This window comes from Lithobates pipiens, unplaced genomic scaffold, assembly GCF_037356315.1.
Source record: "Lithobates pipiens isolate NorthernLeopardFrog02 unplaced genomic scaffold, aLitPip1_a1.2 Scaffold_13, whole genome shotgun sequence".
Taxonomy (NCBI): Eukaryota; Metazoa; Chordata; class Amphibia; order Anura; family Ranidae; genus Lithobates; species Lithobates pipiens.
Window position 1 is genome coordinate 85,229,211 of NW_027507718.1, and position 26,767 is coordinate 85,255,977.

Below are 26,767 nucleotides of genomic sequence, written 5' to 3' on the forward strand. Positions count from 1 at the left end.
ACTTTCAGACCGGACCATTTTGCTGGTCAATGAACAGAGGTCTTTTTACAATTTTCGGCACTGCGCTGCTTTAACTGGTAAATGCGCGGTCATGCAATGTTGTACCCAAACAAAATTTGCGTCCTTTTTTTCCCACAAATAGAGCTTTCTTTTAAAGGTATTTGACTGACTCTGCGATTTTTTTTTGCGATATAAACGTAAAAAGACCGCAAATTTTGAAAAAAAATTAAATTTTCTACTTTTTGTTATTAGAAAAATCCAATAAACTCAATTTTAGTCATACATTTAGGCCAAAATGTATTCAGCCACATGTCTTTGGTAAAGAAAAAGTCAATAACTGTATATTTATTGGTTTGCGCAAAAGTTGTCACATCTACAAACTAAGGTACATTTTCTGGAATTTACGCAGCTTTTAGTTTATGACTGCCTATCTCATTTCTTGAGGTGCTAAAATGGCAGGGCAGTACAAAACCCCCCCCAAATGACCCCATTTTGGAAAGTAGACACCCCAAGGAAATTGATAAGAGGCATGTAGAGCCCATTGAATATTTTATTTTTTTGCCTCAAGCGATTGAATAATGACAAAAAAAATATATATTTTTTTTTTTACACAAAGTTGTCACTAAATGATATATTGCTCACACATGCCATGGTTATATGTGGAATTGTACCCCAAAATACATTCTGCTGCTTCTCCTGAGTATGGGGATACCACATGTGGTCGACTTTTTGGAAGCCTAGCCGCGCACGGGGCCCTGAAAACCAAGCACCGCCTTCAGGATTTCTAAGAACGTACATTTGTAATTTCACTCCTCACTACCTATCACAGTTTTGAAGGCCATAAAATACCAAGATGGCACAAAACCCCCACAAATGACCCCATTTTAGAAAGTAGACACCCCAAGCTATTTGCTGAGAGGCATGTTGAGTCCATGGAATATTTTATATTTTGCCACAAGTTGCGGTAAAATTACAAACTTTATTTATTTTTCACAAAGTTGTCACTAAATGATATATTGCTCACACATGCTATGGGCATATGTGAAATTACACCCCAAAATAAATTCTGCTGCTTCTCCTAAGTACGGGGATACCACATGTGTGGGACTTTTTGGGAGCCTAGCCGCGTACGGGGCCCCCCGAAAACCAATCACTGCCTTCAGGCTTTCTAAGGGCGTAAATTTTTGATTTCACTCCTCACTACCTATTACAGTTTTGAAGGCCATAAAATGCCAAGATGGCACAAAACCCCCACAAATGACCCCATTTTAGAAATTAGACACCCCAAGCTATTTGCTGAGAGGCATGTTGAGTCCATGGAATATTTTATATTTTGCCACAAGTTGCGGAAAATTACAAACTTTTATTTATTTATTTATTTTTTCACAAAGTTGTCACTAAATGATATATTGCTCACACATGCCATGGGCATATGTGAAATGACACCCCAAAATAAATTCTGCTGCTTCTCCTGAGTACGGGGATACCACATGTGTGGGACTTTTTGGGAGCCTAGCCGCGTACGGGGCCCTGAAAACCAAGCACCGCCTTCAGGATTTCTAAGGGTGTACATTTTTGATTTCACTCCTCACTACCTATCGCATTTTTGAAGGCCATAAAATGCCAATATGGCACAACCCTCCCCCCCCCAAATGACCCCATTTTGGAAAGTAGACACCCCTAAATTTAGGGGTACACTAGTGAGACTCACAGGTAAAAAAGCACCTAGGCTGTCAGCGACTGTATCAAAACGCTATAAAAAAAACTGTTAGCGATCGCAGGGATCAGGCCTGACTCTGCGAACGCTGCAGTTATGTGTGTTGTGTTTTGTAAGTGACAGTGATCGATCGATACTGCACTTGGGTGGGCTGGGCTGGGCTTGGCGGAGGGGCTAAACACAGGTTCTAGCAGGTATCTGGGCTGATCCCGCTAACAATGCGTTTTGGGAAACCTAAACTGCTGGCGATGCTAATATAGATCTGATCAGATACTATATTACTAAGGGAGGTGTATGCTTTGCGCGTGGGTGTTAGCGGTACTGGCACTAACCTGACGCTGCCTGGGGCGACGCAGACCTTATCTGACCCTCAAACTTATATCACCCGCCGGGTGATCAGGGGGTTAAACCTTTATTAGGTAATAAATGGCGGGTGCCCTGAAACTATAAAAAAATAACTAACCAACCAGCGTCACCTGTAACAGTTATATGGTGATCACTGGTGAAAGGGTTAACTAGGGGGCAATCAGGGGGCTTTATGCGGTAGTATATGGGGGTCCCTGGCGCTATAAAAAGCTGCGGCGAACCTAAATACCTACCTGCCTAACTAGCGTCACCTGTGACACTAATACAGCGATCAGAAAAACGATCGCTTATTAGGCTGGGTTCACACTGGAGCGATGCGGGAACGCCGCGAATACGCGGCGGGTTCCCGCATCGCATGCCTCCCGGCGGCAGTTCACACTGCCCTATGCGAACTGCTGGGAGTGTCAGTGAAATGTTAATGACACCCCCAGATCAGTTCGCATATCGCAGTGCGATCTGCAAACTCGGACAGGAATCGGATCGCATGGTGTGAACACCCATGCGATCCGATTCTGCTGCGGACCAAAATAAGGGTCCTGTGCGAGTTTGCGGCGGGTGCGATGCGAATTCAGCCATACTATCTGTATGGCTGAACTCGCATCGCACAGAGATCGGTAGTGATTTGCACTGCAGTGCGGTGCGAATCACATCCGTTCTCATAAACCGCTGCAATGTGAACCCAGCCTTAGTGACACTGGCGACGGGGGGTGATCACGGGGTTAAACCTATATTGGGGGGGTTAGGGGGGTACCCTAGAGCTAAAGGGGGATAACCCTAACTGCCCTAACAGTTATTGCAGTCACAAATGACACCAATGCAATAATAAAAAAAAAAAAAATGCAATTGGTGTCACTGTGACTGGGGGTGCAGGGGTGATTTGGGGGGTGATCGGGGGGTGAAGGGGGGGTGAAAGTGTGCCTGGCGTGTTCTACTGTGTAGTGTAGTGTTGGTGCAACTCACCGATCCTCTCTCCTCGGTGCCGGAACGAAAAAGACCGACACGGAGGAGAGATTACATCACTTCCTCTGCCTGTGTTTACATTACAGGAGAGGAAGTGATGCAATGCTGCAATTCCATTCGTCAGGAGCGATCGCGAGGGGGTGGCCATGAATGAATGGCCGCCCCCTCATCCCGGATTGCTCCTGCACGGAATCCGACCGCCGCTGGCACCGGGGGGGGGGCCCGATCGGGCCCCCCACCCGCGGGAAGGCAGGGACGTACATGTACGCCCATATGCCTGCCCGTGCCATTCTGTCGACGTACATCGTCGTGCGACAGTCGGCAAGTGGTTAAACTGAACAGAACTTATTATTACTTATGTCGGCCATACATGGTTCGAATTTCGAAAGAATTTTCTTTTGAAAATCTTATCTAAGAATTTTCGTATGAAATTTGCACCATTAGTGGGCTGCAGCAACAGGCGATTTTCGTGTGGAAATAAAATTTGAGGAATCGGTCATGTTGGAAATTTTTTGAAAAACAAACAATTTTCTAATCAATGATGGGAGAATCGTGCAAGAAATGTAATAAGAAAAGAAAATGTACGGAGATAAAAGAAAATTTACGGAGAGAAAAGAAGATTCCCGGCCAAGAAAATTCTTTTCTGTAGCAACATGAGGTGAAATTGAAGGCTTGGTCAGCCGAATTTCGAAAATCAATGGTGGCATCGGATCACAAAAAAAAAAGAATTTTCTGATTTTGAAAAGAAAATTTGTTTGAAATTCGACCATGTATGGCCTGCATTAACTTGTGATTTCTATAAGAGACCCTTATAAACATATTTTTGCCAATTAATAAAATATAACAGATTTATCAAAAAGTGAATCATATAAAGGGCAAAATGAAGCAGATATTTTAAAACATGTAACTAAAAAGGTTTCTCTTTAGCAACTTGGTTGATACTGGCATCATATATCCCAATTTTTCCAATTTTTAGTAAAGTGGTCTCCATTTTGTATCCTATGCAAGGAACAGAGGTGAGCACCATGCTGATAGTTAAGACTAAAGCTTGGTACACACTATGAGAAAATTGGAAACAAATTCTATACGAAGCATGAGCGTTTGTTTTTCGTATAGTATGTACACAACTTTTGACATCCTATTCAGACTTTCCAAACAAAAATTTCCAAATGGACACATTTTTCTTGTACGTGAACAGAATGAGTGATTTTCATTTAAAGGATAAGCTCACCTTTCATAACATGTTACATCCATATCCAGGGTGTAACATGTACCATGTTATAAATGCACTGGGGCCCGCTCCTTCCTAATTCCTGCTGTGACAGCAGACCAGGGATCTTCTGTGCACCCGCATGACATGCCTGTGCGGGTCTCCGCCAACTTGGCTACGCCACTCATTTATAGTACTCTATGAATGGAAGCTACAAGGTCCGGCAGCCTTTGCGTCTGTCGGCTTGTAGTTTTCATGAACTACCACGGCGCTGGGGGCACTGTGGTAGTTCATTGAGTCTTCCTGTCAGAATGTATCTGCTTCCTTATACGAGGTATGAGCAAGCCCATACACTGACAGATCTGCAGGAGACCTGCATGGCACCAGCGATCTACTGATCTCTGGTGCAATGCTTTACAGGCTCCCTTCAACAAAGAATAATAAATGCACATTTTTTTGCCTGCAAAAAAATGTGCATATACTTTTTTTTAAAAGTGAACTTAACCTTTAATGTGTACTGTTTTTTGTGTGGTTTTCCTATGAAAAATCAGATATGAAAGACTGCACATGATCAGAAACAATAAACAGCAACAAGAAAGCCTTTGTCATATGAGAATTTGTGTACATTATTTCCATCCTCAGTTTTGACTTGCTGGGAAACATCAAAGAGAACCGAACAATCGTTCACCTTATTTTCTTACAGTGTGTACCTAGCTTTAGTGTGGCACAATATATTCACAAGGTATTAGGAGGGGATATGTGGAAATGAGTTGGAAATTAAAAGTTCACAGGTCGGTTTGAACTAAGCACATATTAAAAGAAAGCCAGGGAATTGACAGATTATTCAAAGAGCAGAGATGTTGATATGCAGTACTTAGTGTTGATTGTTGGTATAATATTGGGCCAGTAGGCCCTAGATGTTTTGAATCTTGTCTGGTTCAGAAGGGACTGGCCAAGATTCAATCCATCTTTGGCATGCTAATTGTACCCAAGTCGATTCATCAATCGACTTGGCTACAATCATCATGTTGGATTTTTACATGTTATTTTTACCGGTAGCTATAGCCGTTAGTAATAATCCCTGTGTTCTCCCAATAGCTTAGCGGGAGTCATTGCCCCATCAACACAGTCGAGCAATTTTATTTCCATGGGCTGCAGGAAAGAAATTCACATCATCTATGGTGTGCCTAAGCATAGTTCCATAGAATACGTCTCTGGTGTGGTACCAAACTCATTAGCACTAGAAGATGTCATGGCTTCTAGAGCACTTGTGGTTGTATGACAGTTTTCTCTTAAGTGACACCTTGCACAATGTTGCACGGGATCAATTCTTCAATTTTTTTTTTAACAAGCACATTGTGGAGGGGGCAGAGATGAAGTTACTTCCTAAGTCTATTTATCACTTGACAACTCCACCCAACTTCTCTATATTTGAGTCTGGTAGAAATAGTTTAGTCACAAGGCACTCATTACAGATGGGAACTTATTAGCAAGACATAATAGAGAGGACAGAAATAACTTTTCAAATCAGTCTCTGATTTATGAAGTGGCTGGGTTCTATTTGAATAGAATGAAAGAGAAGGGGGAACAATGCTCTAAGTGTCGTATGGGGCACCATTGAATGTTCCTGATGGAGGAATGTCTACAGCTTCTGCTATTATATTCTTAAACTAATGAGATGCACATCAGAGCAAAGCTCCTATAATAAAGAATGATATAATAATGCAATAAAACTGATTTCATTTTAATTACATTGTGCAGAAAGTCAATATACTAGTTCCTCATCTTACTAAGTGAAACTGACTCTGGTAAGTTGAAATACTGTTATCTAAAATAATTGGTATTCTTATTTTGTTGTACAAAATATATTATGATGTAATGAAGGTCCCGTATAAGCATATTTGGCAAAATAACAGAATTCTGAAGAAAAGGTAAATTATACAAAATCCCACTATACAAGAACTGGTGGATAGTTGTAACTTTCATTTGTAGTGATAAAAGATAGCTAACATATGCTTAACATACACCCAATTTTGCACAGAATCCTACTGAAATTATGAAATAGAATGCAAAATGGGAAAACTGCATGGAATACATCGCTAAACTCACAGTTCAAAAGGCATTTAGAATTAGTACTGTACAAAAATACAAACAGGTTCAGCAACTAAGACTTGTCATCACTGTAGCATCATTGAACTAAGATAATGGCCACTAACTTTTTTTTTAATTACCAAACCTCCTCCTGTGTGTATTAAAAACTGCTGGCTTTGTGTAACTAAAAGGAAGGCTTGAGCCACCTGTGGTATTGTATAACATTTTTTGAGCAATTTTCAGGCATTTTACCAAGGCACCCCTGAAGAAACCTGAAGGAACCCCTGGTTGCCTGGGCACCCTGGTTGAAAACGGCTGTATTAGAACACCTGCATTAAAGGGTTTATTGCACCAGTCATAAAAGTCTTCTCAATATATCAACATATGAAATATTCCGTCTTGTATAGTCTAAACACAATATTCCCCACACACACATTCATGAAAATGGCTTTAACAATGCTGTAATGACCACCAGCTGGAAAGCACAGACAATCAGGGGGAAGAAATGTCATCAGCACACCAAGAATTCCTCAGAAGGATCCAAAGCTTTATTCGCATGGTCGCATGGTACACATACGGCAACGTTTTGGAGCCACGCAGGGCCCCTTTGTCAAGCAAGTCACCTGCCTAATGAAGGGCACCTGTGTGGCGCTGAAACTTTGCCGAATATGAACCATGTGAATAAATCTTTGGATCTTTGGTGTGCTAGTGACACTTCTTCACCCTGTGTTGTATAGGGGACCTAATATTTACCTTTTTTTGCAAGTCTATGTAATTAGAACACTGAAACTACCACTGTTTAACTACCACTGTTTATTAGCTCTTTCCTTTGCAAGGCAATTGTTTTAACGGCGAAGCTGTATTTTTGTGTTACCGTATATACTCGAGTATAGGCCGACCCGAGTATAAGCCGAGGCCCCCAATTTACCCCCAAAAAACTGGGAAACCTATTGACTCGTGTATAAGCCGAGGGTGAGATATGCCTGTCCATCCCTGTGTGTGTCCGTCCATCCCTGTGTGTCCGTCCATCCCTGTGTGTGTGTCCATCCATCCATCCCTGTGTGTGTGTCCATCCATCCATCCCTGTGTGTGTGTCCATCCATCCATCCCTGTGTGTGTGTGCGTCCATCCATCCATCCATCCCTGTGTGTGTGTGTGTGTGTCCATCCATCCATCCATCCCTGTGTGTGTGTGTGTGTGTGTGTGTGTGTGTGTGTGTGTGTGTGTGTCCGTGCAGCCTTGTGTGTCCAGCCTACCTGTGTCCCGAGCGGTCCCGTCCGGTCCCGTCCCGAGCCTCCGTGTCGTCCCGTCCCGAGCCTCCGTGTCGTCCCGTCCCGAGCCTCCGTGTCGTCCCGTCCCGAGCCTCCGTGTCGTCCCATGCCAGGATCGCCGCTCTTCGTCGGCGCCCTGGCGGCCATTCCCCTGTTCAAAAGCCCCGCCTCCGCCTGTGATAGGCGGAACACTCAATTTCCCAGCAGTCAGTGTTCCGCCTATCACGGACATCGGCTCATCCGAGGATGAGCCGATGTCCGTGATAGGCGGAACACTGACTGCTGGGAAATTGAGTGTTCCGCCTATCACAGGCGGAGGCGGAGGCGCGGCTTTTGAAAGGTAGAATGGCCGCTGTCTGTCTGCTCGACACGCTGTTCGGGCAGTCAGACAGCGGTGACTCGAGTATAAGCCGAGGGGGGCACTTTCAGCCTCAAAAAAGAGGCTGAAAATCTCGGCTTATACTCGAGTATATACGGTAAGCTAAATTGGTATGTACATAGTTACATAGTTAGTCAGAAAAGACACAAGTCCAGTCTAGTTCAACCCAAAAAAAAGAAAAAATACAATCCCATATACGCAATCCTTCACCCACAGTTGATCCAGAGGAAGGCGAAAATACACAGCAAAGCATGTTCCAAGCAGCAGGGGAAAAATTCCTTCCTGATCCCCCGAGAGGCAATCAGATTTTCCCTGGATCAACTTTACCTATAAATTAGTACCCAGTTATACTATGTACATTTAGGAAAGAATACAGGCCTTTTTTAACCACTTCAGCCCTGGAAGATTTGGCTGCTTAATGACCAGGCCATTTTTTGGGATACGGCACTGCGTCTCTTTAACTGACAATTGCGTGGACGTGCGATCTTGTACCCAAATAAAATTGTCCTTTTTTCCCACAAATAGAGCTTTCTTTTGGTGGTATTTGATCATCTCTGCGGTTCTTATTTAACTTTTTGCTATAATAAATATCCCCAATTTTTTTGTTTTTTAAAAAAGCAATTTTTTTCCTCAGTTTAGGCTGATATGTATTCTTCTACATATTTTTGGTAATAAAAATCGCAATAACTGTATATTAATTGGTTTGCGCAAAAATTATAGCTTCTACAAACTATGGGAAAGATTTATGGTATTTTTAATATTATTATTTTTTTACTAGTAATGGCAGGTGATCTACAATTTTTTATTGGAACTGTGACATGGCAGACAGATCAGGACACTTTTGACACATTTTTGGGACAATTGACATTTATACAGCGATCAGTGTTACAAAAATGCACTGACTAATGTGTAAATGTCACTAGCAGGGAAGGGGTTAACACGGGGGGTCAAGGGGTTAACTGTGTTCCCTAGTGTGTATTCTAACTGTAGGGGGATGGAACTGACAAATAATTGTTCCTAGCTAGTAGGAGCAGGCAATCTGTCTCTCCATTCCTCACAGAACAGGGATGTGCGTGTCTACAAACAACCCTGTTCTGGCTCTCATGCCAGCGATCGTGCGTGGTCATCGCAACCGCAGCCACACGTGCGCCTTCTATCCCCGCTTAGAGGGCCGACATACAGCTACGACGCCTCATGGGAACTCACCCACCTGCTGCAGTATAATGATGGTGGCTGGCTGGCAAGTGGTTAAAGCAATTTACTGAGCGGGCCAGAACCAGTTCTTGATGGTGTCTAGTCCTCATTTTCAAAGCTCTTACTGTGAAGAAACCTTTCCGTATTTGGAGATTAAATCTTTTTTCCTCTAGACGTAAAAAGTGCCCCCTTGTCCTTTCTGATGACCTTAAAGTGAATAACTCAACAGCAAGTTCGCTATATGGACCACTTATGTATTTGTACATGTTGATTACATCCTCCTTAATCCCCTCTTCTCAAGAGGGAATAGATTCAGTTCCTCTAATCTTTCCTCATAGCTGAGCTCTTCTATGCCTCTTATAAGTTTGGTTGCCCTTCTCTGCACTTTCTCCAGTTCCCCGATATCTTTTTTGAGAACTAGTGCCCAAAACTGAACTGCATATTCCAGATGAGGTCTTACTAATGATTTGTACAGGAGCAAAATGATATCTCTCTCTCTGGAGTTCATACCTCTCTTAATACAAGAAGGAACTTTGCTCGCTTTGGAAACTGCCTGGCTTTGCATGTTATTTTTGAGCTTATGATCTACCAAAACCCCCAGATCCTACTCCACCACGGATTCCCCCAGTTGTATTCCCTCTAAGATGCATGATGCATGAATATTCTTAGCCTCCAAGAATATTATTTTAAGATTTCTTTGTGAACTAGTTACACAGAAAAACCCTATAATGAATGTTTGACTTTCAAGTTCACTTTAGATACTGATTTTTGATGGGACTTGGCTAATAAAAGCTAGCTTTAGAAAACAGTTACTGTAATATTTTCCCATTACCTTTTTTTAAAGTCTTTTAAAGATACCTATAAAGCAGACTTCTAATGGGGAAATATCCTCATGCATATACACGGCTTATTATAGACCACATTGGCTTGTACTGTAAATGTAAATGGTGTTTTAAATCAACATAATGGGTTGCTGTACACTATAGTGATATAACAATGCTTTTTTTTTTGCTTTTTTTGCTAGACATAATGTATGAGGTTTTTTTTTCTTTTATTGTAAGTCTTTGATATTTCTTGTAAGGAGGTAATATAAAAGAGAATATAATTATATTTTTTGTTTTGGAAGTAGACAAAAAAAAGCTAAGGGGGTTAACACAGTGACGTAAAAATAATATTAAAATGCACTAAATAGACTGAATGAAGCACAAAGCCTGACTCCATACAGATATGAAAAATATCTGCAGTTATGTACTCATTAAAGCAAACCTTTCTGTATATCAGATACAAAAAAAAAGTACACATGCTTATGAACGCTCTTGCTCTAACGCTTTAATGCTCTTAAATATAGCGAGAAAAAAAATCCCAGTAGCCATCGTTCTCAGTAAAAACAGTATTTTTTAAACTTGCAAATAGAAACACCATTTCATTAAAGTGCATCTGAAGCCAACTTTTTTTTCATCTTGAAAAGAATGTAGGTTTTTTCTGGGAAGATTTACCCCTCTCTTTGTCTTACTGACTATTACCACAGTGGTTGATATTGAAGGAAAAAGATTTGGGGAGCTAACACTGAATCAAAAATATATGTAAATAATTTTTTACAGGGATATCTGTCTAAGCCCTTGTGCACACGGTCGGAAATTCCAACGGAAAATGTCCGATCGGACCGTGTTGTCAGATAATACGACTGTGTGTGGGCTCCATCAGACTGTTTCCGTCGGAATATCCGACGGACAAAGTTTTAGAGCTGGGCTATAAAACTTTCTGACAACATGATCCGATCGGACTTTGTCCGACTGTGTGTAGAGAATTCCGATCGGACAAAGTGCCACGCATGCTCAGATCAAATTCCTAGACCAAAGCTATTGGCTACTAGCCTGAATGTAGTCCCGTCGTAACGAAATAACGTCTTCACGTTCTGAACGATCGGATTTTCTGACAACTTTGTCCGACTGTGTGTATGCAACAAAAGTTTCAGACAAAAAATCAGACGGATTTTGTTGTCGGAATGTCCGACCGTGTGTACAAGGGCTTAGAGAGATTTTCTTTCAATTTGGAGAGATTTTCTCCCTTTCTGTTGTGTCTCCAAGACATGAAGGTATAGAGACACTAAGTGATATCATTATTTTTCAAAAATAATCCATGTATATCCACTATTTAAGTGGCTTTGTAATCTGCTGTTTATTAAATAATTTCTTAATGTGTTTTTCTGCCTGGAGACGAGCATGGGAGGAGATGACGAGGGCACTAGAGAGCAGGAGGTCTTGGGAGGAATGAAAGGAACAAGTAGGTTGGTATTTTGAGACTAGGTTTATGATATAGTTGGGGGCCCAGTTGTGAGCTCCCAAACTCTCCCCCCCCCCCACACTTCTGGTTTAAACAAGCAGTGCACATTAGTTGCAGTCATGTGCACAGTTCTGTGCACACTACACATCCCATAGTCCAAAGTCTATCTCAACAGTTAGGCAGGCCATACACGGTGCAAATTTCTTTCCAGCAACCATGGATTGCATGTAAGCCACCCCCGCCCGGGAGGAGACAGTAATTATCACTAGTGGCTATAGCAGCCGCTAGCGATAATCACAAGAAAATCCATCAGGCTTGTTCTACTACCCAAGTTAATTGATCAATCAACTTGGTACATTCTTGGCCAGTTCCTGCAGATTTGAACCGCGTATGGCCTGTCTTAGAAAGAGAGGATGCCTATGCTCCTTACAGTGCGATTATGGAGAACAAATGTAGCCATCCCCTAACAGGATATCAGATCTCAACAGCAAAAAAAAAAGAAGTTTGGAGATACGGAGGAGGCTAAAAGCAAAAGAAGGTACTTTTCGAGTTAAGAATATATACTTGAATAGAATATATTTTTTAAATTAGAGTTTAGTGTCATGTTAAGAGAAATATTCTCAATGGGACACAGACAGGAAAAAACTGACTGGGCTTCTAACAATTCTTCCCTACTTTAATAAAAATGTTTTAGCTTTAGATATACTTTAATGCAAATCTGTGGGGATGGGGGGACATGTGCATGTATGCCCTTTTGTTTTATAATTTTTTTATCTTCTTATTCAAACATCCATTCATCTTTATATTCTCACATTCAGACATGACACATGTGGTATGGAAAAATAAAGATGGCATAAATCTAGGTGGCCCTATGCTTTTAACATATACCATGAGAAATTCTCCTCTCTCTGTTTCTTCTAAATTACTTATCTCGTCTCCTCTTTTATTGCCCTCTCTCCCATGGCTTGCTTCTCATTCCTTTTCATCACCCATACCACAACCTCAGTATGCCCTTTCTGATCCTTCTGTACCCTTCAAACTCAGGGTGTTGTGCAATTCAAACTCTGGCCAACTATAATGATCTCTAACTGCATGCTGCTGAATGCTACATTTTACTGTTGGCTAGTGAGGCTGACCATCACTGGAATAGGTCATTAATGAAAGGATGAAATGGTCCAGAGCCAGCAACCAAAGAAGATGGCTGATATTAGAACTACATAGCACCTCAGGTTTTGAGGATACTGATATGGGGATCAAAAGGTATTGAATACTTAAATGCACCTTTGCCAAATTCCATATACCCGCTGCAACAGTGTGCATATCTCTCATAATAGTAATGAGAGCAGAGACTGGAATGTGTACTTCTGGAACATATGAATGTTTTTCTTTATGATTCATTCAAAGCTAGTTTCTTTCTGACTAGTGCTTATTTAACTTTTTAAATTTGTTCATCTGGAGGTTCTACATCTTCTGTAGCAGTGCAGATTTAAAATATGAGGTGTGCCTAAAAAGTTTGGTGAATGGTTCAATATCTCAATGTCAACATGGAGCAGATGTGCGTGTATGCAAAGACACATCGAAAAGGGCTACCTAGCATGGAGTACACGTCACAGTCAGGGTAAACCCACTGCAGGCAGTCGAACAAAGTCAGTATAATGGAGCAACAAGTGAACATCAAGTTCTGCTACAAATTGGAGAAAATTGGAGACGCATGAAATGTGTATGGGATAGAAGCCATGAGCAGAAAATGTGTTTACTACTGGTTCAAACGCTTTTGTGACAGGAAGGAAACAACATAGGATGAGCCACATGTGGGGCGGCCATCGACAAGCAGAACCCCAGGCATGATCAAGCAAGTGCGACAAATTCTGGCACGAGATCAGCTACTGTCTCTGTGATTGATGGTGGAGGAATTGGACATTAGCAAGAACACAGTGCGCACCATCGTTTGGAAAGAGGAAAATCTGTTCCCGGTATGTGCCACACAAGCTGACAGATGAACGGAAAGCAAAACAGATGGAAACTGCGGGAGATTTCATTACCATGTGTGACCAGGATTTATCCTTTATTCAAACCATCCGAACAGGGGTTGAGACCTGGTGCTACCAGTTCGATCTAGTATCCTAGAAGAATCCACCGTACTCTACTGATCTGGCACGTGTGACTTCTTTCTGTTTCCCCACCTGAAAAGTGCTGGACATAGCAGTAATCCAAGAATGCGTGACAGCGGTTCTGTGATCAATTCCTAAAGAGACCTTTGAGCGAGAGAAGCTTTATGAACATTGCCAACAGTGTGTTGTAACGCATGGCGATTAACTTTGAAAGTCAATAAAGGTAATTTGTTTGTATCTTCTGTTTTGTTTGTTTTCTGACACCATTCACCAAACTTTTTAGACACACCTCATATAATTAAGCATTTTATTTATTTTTCCTTTCTTAATTTACCAACATCATTTTTTTTTTAATAAAAAGTTGTACTGTCACTGTTCTATATATTAAGCAGGATCCAGTCTGGGTTTAGCACTAGGAAGTCTGCTTAATCCTAAAGGGAATTTTCACCTGATAATGTTGTTCTAGCCTAATCCAGACCAATAGGAAAGAGGTTTAAGCATGTCTTGGCTTCATTATTATCAGCTGCATAACCACATGCAGTCATCATTAGTAACACTTGTATTCCAAAATGGCATTTCGTAATAGCCTATGGTTTTGCTTACTTTCTAACTAGATAAGGTTTGTGAATTACTGTAAGGAACAAGGCCATCTATACAGTGTCATTTATTGAGTCAGCAGGCCTAATCACTTCCTTTTCTGGTAAATCTGATTTCATTGGAGCCTACACTCTAGACGGCGTCTCTTTTTGTTTTTTCATTTAGAATGTACAAAATAGGAACAATTTTTACTTGTTTAAAAACACCCATATTTACCTCTTTTACAATTCTTGCTTTCTGTGTGTAATGGATAGGATAAAGAAAAGTAATGCATTACTTGTATTTCTAGCAAAGTGATTAATTTGCTATTTTTATAGTCATAGCATGTTGTGTAGTTGAGCCTGCCAGGCTAATGAGACCTGGCTCCTGATAGATTTCATTTTGAAATGGCATTTCAGGAATCATTATCCCTGCATGCCATATTACTAGTAGAAGGAGTGCTGCTGCTGTTTAACAAGTAGCAGGTGATGCTATGGCTTAATTAGAAGGTCCAGAAATAAAAGAGGAAAGTATCCTGAAAATAAAAGAAAGTTACATGAAAATGCACATATTTTTCAGCAAGAAAATATTAGCAGAGTATGTGGATTGGGGCTTCTTGGCCTTCGTTCACAAAAGCTCTTTTAATTCAAATGTAAATCTGCATAAAAAGATAACATAGCGTTGGATAGACAGGTCTAAGGCAGACCTATTACTCAAAATCTAAAGTTTGGCTGTCTAACAGGGACTCATTAGCACAGTTTATTGTGACAAAGTAATCGCTAAAAGAACATACTTTTAGCATAATCCATGGCTCGAAGAAGCAGAGCACTTAATCACATTCGACTGTGCCTAGACATCTTCTATTCTTCTAGCCTCACAGGTGCTTGTCAGGACTTTGACATTATTAGATGCCTGTCCCACCCACTCCTGCATCTGTGTACTGGATTATATTGATAATGTCATCAGGGGGTAGGTTCCAGGAACAAGGAAAGCTGTCTGGTAATTGCTCCATTAATATGTTGGCTGCTTCACGTTCAAAAAGGTGCTGCGGAATGGATGAACAAGTGGCCCTAAGTAAAAGGGCATCTGCAGAATGCCTGCTGTAAATCAGTTGTTATACACTTTTTGAAGGAGAAAGTTGCTTGAGTACAGGTTCACCCTTTGCCCTTTTTATAGCAGGCAGAACGTGTGGCAGTAATATCCCCTGCATGGATTCTGCTTCCACCATCTATCATTGCATTTTGCTCCACCTAATAACAGTGTGGCCATATAGATTCTTTTTGATCTGTAGTTATTCCTATAAAGAAATCAGTAAGAGTAATATGCATGGTTTCAAGATGCAAGTGGGCCAAACACATCAGCTTTGTCAAACAGGTAGCACCCCGTGAGAGTATCTTATGAGCATTAAAGAAAATACATAGTTTAGGGCTCATGAGTTTGGTTGTATTTATTGAAATTACTCATTGGGGTTATTTACTAAAGGAAAATCCACTTTGCATTGCAAGTGCACTTAGAAGTAAAGTCGCTGTAGATCCGAGGGGGACATGCGAGGAAAATAAAAAAACAGCATTTTAGCTTGCACATGATTGGATGATAAAATCAGCAGAGCTTCCATTCATTTATGATCTACCCCTTAGATTAAGAGTGACTGCACTTCCAAATGCACTGCAAGTGGAGTTGCCTTTCGTAAATAACCCCCATTGCATCATACAGCATACCTGAGATATAGAAAGATGCTTTAAATCCTGCTAATATCTTGAAACAACTAGTTTGATGTTGGTGAATAAACATTCTGCCCACTAGTGTTTCCTAGGTTCCACTACCTCTAAGGCCTGGTTCACACCTATGCAGGATGCAGTTTGCATATTCCAGGTGCATTTTGCGTTTTTAAATACACATTTTAGATCAATTGAAGTCTGTGGAACCAAAAACTATAAAAAAGTCCCTGGCCCTTTCCATAAAATGCATAGATGTGAACGTGGCCTATAGCAAACCATGATAAATGGACTGTAGTGTGTTTCCGCAAAACTAAAAAAATGCACAAAAAATGCATAGGTTTGAACCAGGCCAATAGTAATGGACAGATTTCCCTTATAGCCTTGATTGGCTGGCAAATTGAAATGCTCTGCCAGGTGTCAGATCAGGACCATGGACAGATGCTTACTGCATGTTTACTTTTTTTAGATCAATGAAGAGTATTTAGTTTCACCGTGATTTCATAAACAGAAAAACAAGTGAGGAAAAATCAAGGGGCTTTAAATGCTTGCCACACGCCCACTGTCAAATGATAGCGGAGCAGTGCAGCTCTTGTTCTGGGACACCGTCATATGATGGCGGCCCAGAACGGCCACGGGGGTGCGAAAGCTGCCCCACGCTGCTAGAACACACCGCGACCCCGATCTGTGTAAAGAGCCATGTCCAATCACAGCCGGTCCCATGTAAACACGGAGATCCCAGCAATCGGCTCTTCTCGCCTCACACTGACAGTGTGTAAAGCAAGGAGAACCAATCAGTAGCATCTCCTCACAGGGGGACATCTAGGGATGTAATCAGGGCACTGATCATCAGTGCCTAGATTACAATAAACAAATAAAGTGTAACAATACAGTGCCCGCCAATGCCAGCATACAGTGGCCATCAATGCCAGCATACAGTGCCCACCAGTGGCAGCAATCAGTGCCCACCACTGCGCACAAGTGCCACAAATCAGTGCCCATTAGCCATGCCAGTCAGTGCGGGCAATCAGTGCCGCCTATCAGTGCTGCCCATCACTGCTGTTCATCAATGCCCATCAGTGCCCATCTGTACTGCCTATCCATGCCACCTATCCATGCCCACCAGTGCCACCTATCAGTGCCCGCCACTTCTGCCAATTAGTGCCCACCAGTGCCACCTATTAGTGCAAATCAGTGCCACTTAACAGTGCCCATCAGTGCCGCCTATCAGTATCACATATCAATACCACCTATCAGTGCCCACAAGTGCGGCATATTAGTGCCTCCTCATCAGTGCCACCTCATCAGTGCCCATACGTGCCACCTCATCAATGCCCACCAGTTCAGCCTATCAGTGCCCACCGCTGCCGCCTCATCAGCGCACATCAGTGAAGGTGAAAAAATACTTGGTTACAAAATTTACCGACAGAAGAAAAAGTAGAAACGTTGGCTGGGCCCACTGTCCCCCAGTGGCTGGGGCAAATGCCCTTTTTGAACATTTACTAAAACAGTCTTGCATATTAGATCAGAAGAAAGTCAAGCAATAGTTAGCTAAATATTTCTTTGTTCATTTACTTATATGTTGATATTTCAATAATAAATGTGCCTAGTTCTAAAGTAGTCAGACAAGCCCTGTGCTTTTTTTTTAAATAACATGAATAACTGTATTTCCAATTCACTGATAACTACTGGTTTAGCTCAGCAGGTGGTGGAAATTAGAATCTATTCTTTCCCTGTCACACTAGATGAATTTTCTTATTAACAGAACACAAGCTGTAACTTTATAGTAGCTGTCTCATACTACCGTACTATGTCAGTATCAAAGAAATGTAATGGCACAGACACAAAATGAATGAAGGGAAATACACTTTTCTTGGTGCTGTTTTCTTATTTCGATGGAATAATTTTCACTTTCAAAGTCTGATATCCAGATCCAATTACAATAAGTTTCACGCAAAGCAAATACCCTTTCAATTACTATTTTACTTCTGTATTAAAATCTCCCTACAACAATATACCACAAAAAAATGGAAAAGAAAGACCTGCTTAACAGACAGTCTACAAAAGATGCATATACAAACCATATATACCATACATTACCAGTAGGAGTCTATGCTGCATGGATATACAGCTCCATCTTATGCAATAAAAAAAGTATTGGGACACCTGCCTTTACACACACATGAACTTTAATAGACAAAAAAGAAGGCTCCTACCCTAATGTGAGCATAAGTGTTATTTGTGATGTCCTATTGTCCATTTGTATTGTATTGCACATTGTTCAGATGATAGTGGTCTGTTTTTAGCCTGTGAAGTTTTGACTTTTTGTACCAATAAAAATCAATATTTTATTAGTCCTATTCAATGTGTTGGTGGTCTGTCAGAGTCCCATTCAGGGGGTTTTCTTGTTCTATCATGAACTTTAATAGCATCCCGGTCTTAGGATGCATTCACACCTATGCATTTTTAACCTCCCTGGCGGTGATCCCGAGTCTGGCTCGGGTTGGGATTTCAGTACCATAAGCGGTAACCCCGAGCCAGACTCGGAATCGCATCGCTGGATACAGGGAGGACACAGTTACTTACCTTGTCCCCTGGATCCAGCGATGTCCCCTGCGCTGTGTGTGCGAGCTCCTCCGCTCGATTCACACAGTGCCCGGATGCCGCCGAGCTCCGTTCCCTGCGACGCTACAACGCACGGGAGCGGAGATCGGCGCCAAATTCAAAAAAGTAAAAACACACACAGTACTGTAATCTTACAGATTACAGTACTGTATAAAAAATTACACACCCCCTTTGTCCCTAGTGGTCTGTGCAGTGCCCTGTATGCACTTTTATATTATAAATACAGTTTTTTTCTGCCTGGAATATGGAGATTGCCCATAGCAACCAAAAAGTGTCCCTTTATGTCAAAAGTGATTTTAGACCAACTAGAAAACAGCGATAATAAATTATAATCACTTGCAGAATTGAGCGATTTGTGGGGAGATCCGTCATCAAACACTAAATCTAATGACAGCGACAATTCTGCAAATGAGCAAATTTCAATGTTTTTGGATTTGATTACATTATTGAATAATTTTTATTATTATTTATTATCATTATTTATTATGTTATAAACTTTATCATACCCGGGATGTCTGCTAGACTCTGGTTTGAACAGATTTAAGAGAGTTATTCCTAAGAATTGCAGGGCTACAATATAAAATGTCAAATTTCCATGCAAAATAATTGTACCGCTTTCAGCACCTAAAATCAGAACTAATCATACCGCCAGGGAGGTTAATGCTTTTTGCATTTTCCAGATTTGTCCATATAACATGGTTTCCTATGGAACAAGTTCTGTAGTGCAAATCTGCAAAATGCAAAAAGCACTAAAAATGCATAGGTGTGAATCTAACCTTAAGCCCCATACACACTATCAGATATTCTGCTGATTTTTTTCCTTCAGATTTACCAAAACCATATAATATGAGGTCAAACCTTAGGAGTTTCAATGTGTATGCAATCAGGCAGGCCCTTGCACTACATGGTTTTGGTAAATCTGAAGATAAAAATCAGCAGAAAATCTGATAGTGTGTATGGGGCTTTAGTCTGTAGGATTCAATATTGAGTTGGCCCACCCTTTGCAGCTATAACAGCTTCAATGCTTCTGGGAAGTCTGTCCACAAGGTTTAGAAGTGTGTCCATGGGAATGTTTACCATTCTTCCAGAAGCGTATTTGTGAGGTCAGGCACTGATGCTGGACAAGAAGGCCTGGCTCGCAGTCTCAGTTCTAATTCATCGAAAAAAAGGTGTTATATATCGGGTTAAGGTTAGGACTCAATTTCCCCCACCCCAAACTCACTCATACATGTCTTTATGGACCTTGCATTGTGCACTGGTCCAAATCATTTGGTGGAGGGGGGATTATGGTGGGGGGTTGTTTTTCAGGGGTTGGGCTTGGCCCCTTAGTTCCAGTGAAGGGAACTCTTAAGCCCCGTACACACGAGAGGACTTATGTCCGACAGACTTCCAAAGGAGTTCCGCCGGAATTCCGCCGGAGTTCTGACAGACTTTTCGGCCGAACGGACTTGGCCACACACGATCACACTAAACTCCGACGGATTCGAACGTGATGACGTACGACCTGACTCGAATAAGGAAGTTCATAGCCAGTAGCCAATAGCTGCCCTAGCGTCGGTTTTAGTCCGTCGGAGTAGCATACACACGAGCGGATTTTTCGAAGGGGACCGGGTCCGGCGGAGTTCCGTCGGGAAAATTTGAAGCATGCTTCATTTCTAAAGTCCGTCAGACTTTTGCGAAGCTAAAGTCCGTTGCAGCCCACACACGATCGGATAGTCTGACGGACTCGGTCTGACGGACTTTGGATGTTGAAAAGTCCGCTCGTGTGTACGGGGCTTTAAGGCGTCAGCATACCAAGACATTTTGGACAATTTCATGCTTACAACTTTGTAAAAACAGTTTGGGGATGGCTCCTTCCTGTTCCAACATGACTGCATACCAGTGCATAAAGAAAAGGTCCATAAAGACATGGATGAGCGAGTTTGGGGTGGAGGAACTTGACTGGCCTGCACAGAGTCTTGACCTCAATCCAAAAGAACACCTTTGGGATGAATTAGATCAGAGACTGTGGGCCAGGCCTTCTCATTCACAACACTGCCTGACCTCACAAATGCGCTTCTGGAAGAATGGTCAAACATTCAAATAGACACACTTCTAAACCTTGTGGACAGCCTTCCCAGAAGAGTTGAAGATGTTATAGCTGCAAAGGATGGGCCAACTCAATATTGAACCCTATGGACTAAGACTAGGAAGCCATTAAAGTTCATGCGCGTGTAAAGGCAGGTGTCCCTATACTTTTGGTATTTTAGTGTATATTGGATGTTGTGTATTATGTTGCAGGGGGAAGTGCGTTTTTAATGGGGAACTTTGTTTACCGCCCTTTTGATAGGTTGGAATTATCAATATATTTTTGTGGTTAGTTGTAACAATTTGTCACTTAGTTTTTTAATATAAAGCATGATTGCTTAACCACTTAAGGACCACCTCACGGCAATGTACGTCGGCAGAATGGCATGGCTGGGCACAAGCACGTACCTGTGCGTTGCTTTTTAAGTGCCCAGCCGTGGGTCGGCCCGGACCTGTGATCCGTGACCGTGGCCGCGGGAACAGCGGACCCGATCGCCGCTGGTGTCCCGGGATTGGGTCACAGAGCTGAAGAACGAAGAGAGGTCTGTGTAAACAAACCTCTCCCCGTGTTTCCTAGTGTGGCTGTCACCGATCGTCTGTTCCCTTTTATAGGGAAGGACGATCAGTGATGTTACATGCCAGGCCACGCCCCCTACAATAAAAAAAACACATAACGTCATACATAACACCTGCACTGCCCCCTAGTGGTTAACTCCTTCACTGCCAGTGTCATTTACACAGGAATCAGTGCATTTAAATAGCACTGATTGCTGTATAAATGACAATGGTTCCAAAAATGTGTCAAAAATGTCCGATGTGTTTGCCATAATGTCGCAGTCACAATAAAAAATCGCAAAAATTTTAAAAATATTGATTTTTTTTCAAAATTGTCGCTCTATTCTTGTTTATAACGCAAAAAAATAAAAACTGCAGAGGTGATCAAATACCAACAAAAGAAAGCTCTATTTGTGGGAAAAAAAGGACGCCAATTTTGTTTGGGAGCCACGTCGCACGACTGCGCAATTGTCAATTAAAGCGACGCTGTGCCGAATCGCAAAAAGGGGCTTGGTCCTTTAGCTGCAAATTGGTTCAGGGCTTAAGTGGTTAAAGATGACTTTAAAGGTGGAGTTATAGAATAAAATGTTTTTTCCCATTAATTTTTATTTTATTTTATTTCTCACAATACAAACATGTCAGCAATTGTAAAGCGTTTGGCTGGGTTGGTATGTATTAAAGACAAATACCAGGTATCTGACCTACCTGTTGGATCTAGTGAAAAATGTATGAGAAAGCAGCTTACTAGAAAACAAATTTATAAATGAAACTCTATTTTAGTATACTCTGTAATACTTATTCGTCTATAAATTACTAATTAGTTTATGAGTTATATTCACTTTGGCCTGTTAGGAAACCACTGTGAATTTTTTTTTTAACATGATAGCTAAATGATCTCTAGAGATTCCTTCTCTTTAAGCTTGCTCCTGGAAAAATGTGAAATTACGGTTAATAGGGTGAACTGTGGTCCAGCGTGATGAACTGAGAAACGCCCAGACATCGTTCAGTCCCCGATCGTTCCAGCCAGATAACTGGCTACTTCTCACAACATAAGGGGTCAGATAAGGAGTGAGAATTTCTCACTGAGAAAATATCCATATTTAAATAGCTGACTGTTGTTTTGAGTTTATAAACCTGATTCTCAGCAGTATAAATATCAGATGCAAGTTTTAAGGAAAAACCTCCAGCCACACACACATACCATCTGAAAAATGCTTTGCAGGTTACTCAGCCAACAAACACATACTTTTACTGTAAAAGAAGACTCTTGGTTGTTCTGAAATGTATCCATTATAAACATGTTACTGGATGAGATATTTGAACTTTTTGATTGTTCACCAAGCTTAGGCAAGTCATAAATGAAGTGATTTTCTTCCTTGCAGCCATGGGTTCATTCATTCTGCTAAGAGAACAGTTTCAAATGCCTTTGTAAATGAACCCTATAGACCAGGGGTCTCAAACTGGAAGCCCTCCAGCTCTTGCAAAACTACAAGTCCCATGAGGCATTGCAAGGCTGACATTTACAAGAATGACTCCCACAGGAAGAGGCTTGATGGGACTTGTAGTTTCGCAGCAGCTGGAGGGCCTCCAGTTTGAGACCCCTGCTATAGACTATTTACTCAGAAGGCACATTACCTTTCAAGGTGCTTTTTCCTTTTTGGCAAGAGAACCAACACATATTACATTTAGGAATTTGGAGGAACAAGGCTTCAGCTTTAAAACTGAAAATAGCTTACTTTGGATTTAAAGTTCAGGGGTCCCAAGGAAACATACAAAGACATGGGCAGGTGTTTCTCAGTGCCTCTTTAAACCCTTATGCCGCGTACACACGGTTGGAATTTCGGTGAGCAAAAGACAGATGAGAGCTTTTCGTCAGAAAATGCAACCGCGTATATGCTCCATCAGAATTTTGCTGGCTGAATTTCCACCAGCAAAAGATGGAGAGCAGGTTCTCAATTTTTCAGAAGGAAAAAGTTTCTATCGGAAATTCCGTTTGTGTGTATGCAATTCCAACACGCAAAAACTCATGCATGATTCAACTACAAGATGGGAAGCTATTGGCTACTGGCTATTGAACATCCTTTTCTAGTCCTGTCATACGTGTTGTACGTCACTGCGCCGGAATTTGGTGTGACCGTGTGTATGCAAGACAGCTTGAGCAAAATCCCATCGGAATTCCGTCGGGGAAACCATCATAGCTTTTTCCGACCAAAATTCTGATCGTGTGTATGGGGCATTAGGTTTCATTCACAAGTGCGTACTGATCCATACGCACATTATTGCACCTCACTTCATACCTATACTGTCTGCATATCATCTCACCTCACTGCACCGCACCTCCGGATTGCATTGTAGTGAGAACAAGGCTTTTAGAAAACAATTGTTTTCTATGTGTCCTGGTGGTGTCTGGTTTTCTTTCAGTGAAAAAGGCCATCATAGCTTTTACCCAGGATTTACACATTTGCTTTCGATTAAATCCAATTAGGAAAACCTGTGAATCCAGGATGAATGGTGTATGGATATAAACACATTTAGAAATATACACCCAAGTATTGTGTGTGTTTAGTGCTATTCTACGCATAAAAACCTAATACCTGCTTCCAATCCTTCTGTAAATATATTTCCTGTTGAAATGTATACAAAGTCTACAATGTATTTTTAGGAGCTAAATAAAAATGAATGTTTAAGTACCCCTTCTGTACTGCTTTCAAATACCGATCAACATTTAAAATTGACTTCCAGCCCCACTTTCAGTCTGGGAAGAGAATGTAAAATGAAAGTGGAAGTCTGTGCTAGAACTAAGGTTAAAACTACTCCCACTCACCTTCTTATATCTATATTAACTACCCTGTAGACCAGTGGTCATCAACCCTGTCCTCGGGGCCCACTAACAGGCCAGGTTTGCGAGATAACTGAAATACATCACAGGTGATATCATTTGCTGCTCAGTGATTGCAGTATTCTAGTCTGCATCTCCCCAAGGTAATACATAAAACCTGGCCTGTTAGTGGGCCCTGAGGACAGGGTTGATGACCACTGCTGTAGAAGAAAGATGCATATACCTACCTATTCTCTGAGCTTTCGGGTCCGCTCAAGTGATTGTCTCCCAGCGGCAGTTTTAAGAGAGAGGAAGGACAGCCGCCAATGTCAGCCGCCAATGCCCAGGCATTGCAGCCATTGTTGCTGCTTTCTCCTCTCTCGTGAAACCGCCCCCTGGGGAGATCACGTGACCAGACTGGAACGCTCTTAGAATAGGTAAATATAAGCATTTTCCTTCTACAGGGTAGTTAGTATAGCAGTTAGAAGGAGGGTTGGAGCAGTTTTACGCTTAGTTATTTCTAGTCTGGACTTCCACTTTAAGCAGAATAAACTTCAGCTTTTGTTTCAGTAGAAAGGTCTCTTTATCTTTTCCTATTTTGTCATCGTCACAAACTAACAAGCTAATCAATTTCCACTTGAACTCTACAGCTCCAGACAATTTGTAACAAATGTTGCCTTATTATCAAGCTAGTCATTTTCTAGTGCAGGTGCAAAAAAAATAAAAATAAAAAAATGAAAGCTTACACTTAATGGATTGCTTCAAGTATTACTACTTGCTCTTGTTGTTATAATGTTATTGTTTCCCAGCTACCTCATTATGTTTGCTTTTATAGTGGTTTGGGCTCAATTCACTAATAGAGTTCACATGCGATATTTGGGTCATTTATCCAAATATCACAAGCGATATTGAAAAATTCAATTTATTATAGGTTTGTGTGGTATTTAACCCAAAATAGGAAACAATCGATAAATACTGTATACACCTAGTTAAAAGTCAGTTCACTAACAAAATATAAACAAAAGCATTTGTCACAATCTAGCCATGTGCTATTTAATGAATATTAGCAGGTTGTTAAGGAGCCAGTACCTGCCGGCATCCTTAATGAAGAGTGTATAGCTAGTTGTTAAGGAGCCTGTACCTGCTGCATCTTTACCAACCAGTGACTCATGTGCTGTCAGCAGGGATTCCTTGCTGACAGCAGAATATAAACAAAAGAGCCCCAAAAAAAGTGAGGTTCCCGTCCCCCCAAACCTTACCAGGCACTTTGAGTCTGGTATGGATTTTGGGGAGGGCAGTATCATGCCAAAATGTTTTAAAAGATTATGTGAGTCCCCCTACAATCCACGCAAGACCCTTATCTTAGCAGCATGTCCGGCCAGGAAAGGGAGGAGGAAACAAGCATGCGCCCCCTCTTCCTGAACCATGCCAACTCACATTCCCTTAACACGGGGGTGCTTTGCTGCTCCCAGATCCCTGCCAAATCCAGATCTATATTTAGACCAGAAAAAAAAAAACCTCCAAAGAAAAAAGGGCAGACTTGATGGACCTCTTTGTCTTTTTCCTATCAGCACTCATCAATGTTTCTATGACATAATAAAATGTAAGTTTTTCCAAAACAGGGTAAACTGCAGCTAAAATTCTTGAAAATGCTTTGCGAGAAATTGTTTTAGAAATGATTAGAGAAGCTCTTCACACTAAGTGTGGTGGGACTGCATGGGGCGGCTATTCGGGCGGCTATTCCAGCCCCGGCTGTTAGATTTTTTAAAATCAAATAAAGTTTGATTGAATAAAAAATAAAATTGAACAGTGCGATGTGCCGGGATCAGCACTGCGTGTAACGCAACGCAAACCAGTGGAAATAGATGGTTCCCACTGTAACAAAATAATTCAAAGGACAGTCTATTTGTCATGTACAACATTGTAACTCACTGTAATTCATCTTGAAATTCAAGTCTTAAAAAGTCTGGAAACTGCCTATAGCAGCCATTCAGAGGCCATTTCTAGACTAGGGTAGGGTTATAAAATAAAAACAGAAGTTGGTTGTATAGTGAACACAGACTTAAAGGATGTTCATCATTAACTGGCAAATATAGCTATATGTTTGCATTATTAATTGTAATTGTAATTTTTTGGAGCAGCCCTGTAGCTGTAAAACCAATTATAGGTGATATACTGTATGAGCAGTATTAGTAATGATTTTGTTTCCTTAAATTAGCTTGTCCATCTGGAACCTACAAACCTGAGGGTTCACCTGGAGGAGTGAGCACCTGCATTTCTTGTCCTGATCCAAATCACACATCACCACCTGGAAGCACATCAGTGGAGGATTGTGTATGTAAAGAAGGATATGAACAAGATGGCCCCACCTGCAAAGGTATGAATTATGTTTCTTTTTCAAAATGTGCTCCTAACATTTTACTAGTCACAAATTATAGAGAATACGTGCAGCTTTGCATCTTTACTAGCTCTTAATTAACTGATATTGGCAGCACAAACTTCTCGTTTGTCCACTTCGTACATTGGCCTCACTGTTGGGTAGCAGGAGTCAAACGCATCTATATGGTTTATTATCTAAATACCAGGATAAAAGGCTGTTTGATCCTGTCATCTCTGATCATCCCCTTCTTCTACAGTCCCCAACCCAGCTCTTGATAGTATAGAGCACTGGTGGCACTCTGCACATGCTCAGTTTGGTGTGTATTGCTAGAGAGGTTTTTTTTGGGGGGGGAGAGTGCATGTGATCGGTTTAGGGCCACTTAGCAATGTCCAGACAGAGGGTCAGGGGTCCTGCAGGCTCACAGGACAGTTAGAGGAGAATGAAAACTC

General features: G+C 41.4%; 1 protein-coding gene and 1 long non-coding RNA gene across 2 annotated transcripts in view; one reads left to right on the forward strand and one right to left on the reverse strand.

Moving 5' to 3' along the window:
• The window catches only part of SVEP1 (sushi, von Willebrand factor type A, EGF and pentraxin domain containing 1), a 481,292-nt gene that overhangs the window by 178,488 nt on the left and 276,037 nt on the right, over nucleotides 1-26,767 (forward strand). The window contains exon 4 of the mRNA XM_077475265.1: nucleotides 26,157-26,315. Within this exon, the coding sequence (XP_077331391.1) occupies nucleotides 26,157-26,315 (159 nt within the window). The remainder of the gene's footprint in view (nucleotides 1-26,156; nucleotides 26,316-26,767) is intronic.
• Nucleotides 1-26,767, reverse strand: part of LOC143974150 (uncharacterized) — a 97,207-nt gene that overhangs the window by 55,775 nt on the left and 14,665 nt on the right. The window lies entirely within an intron of this gene.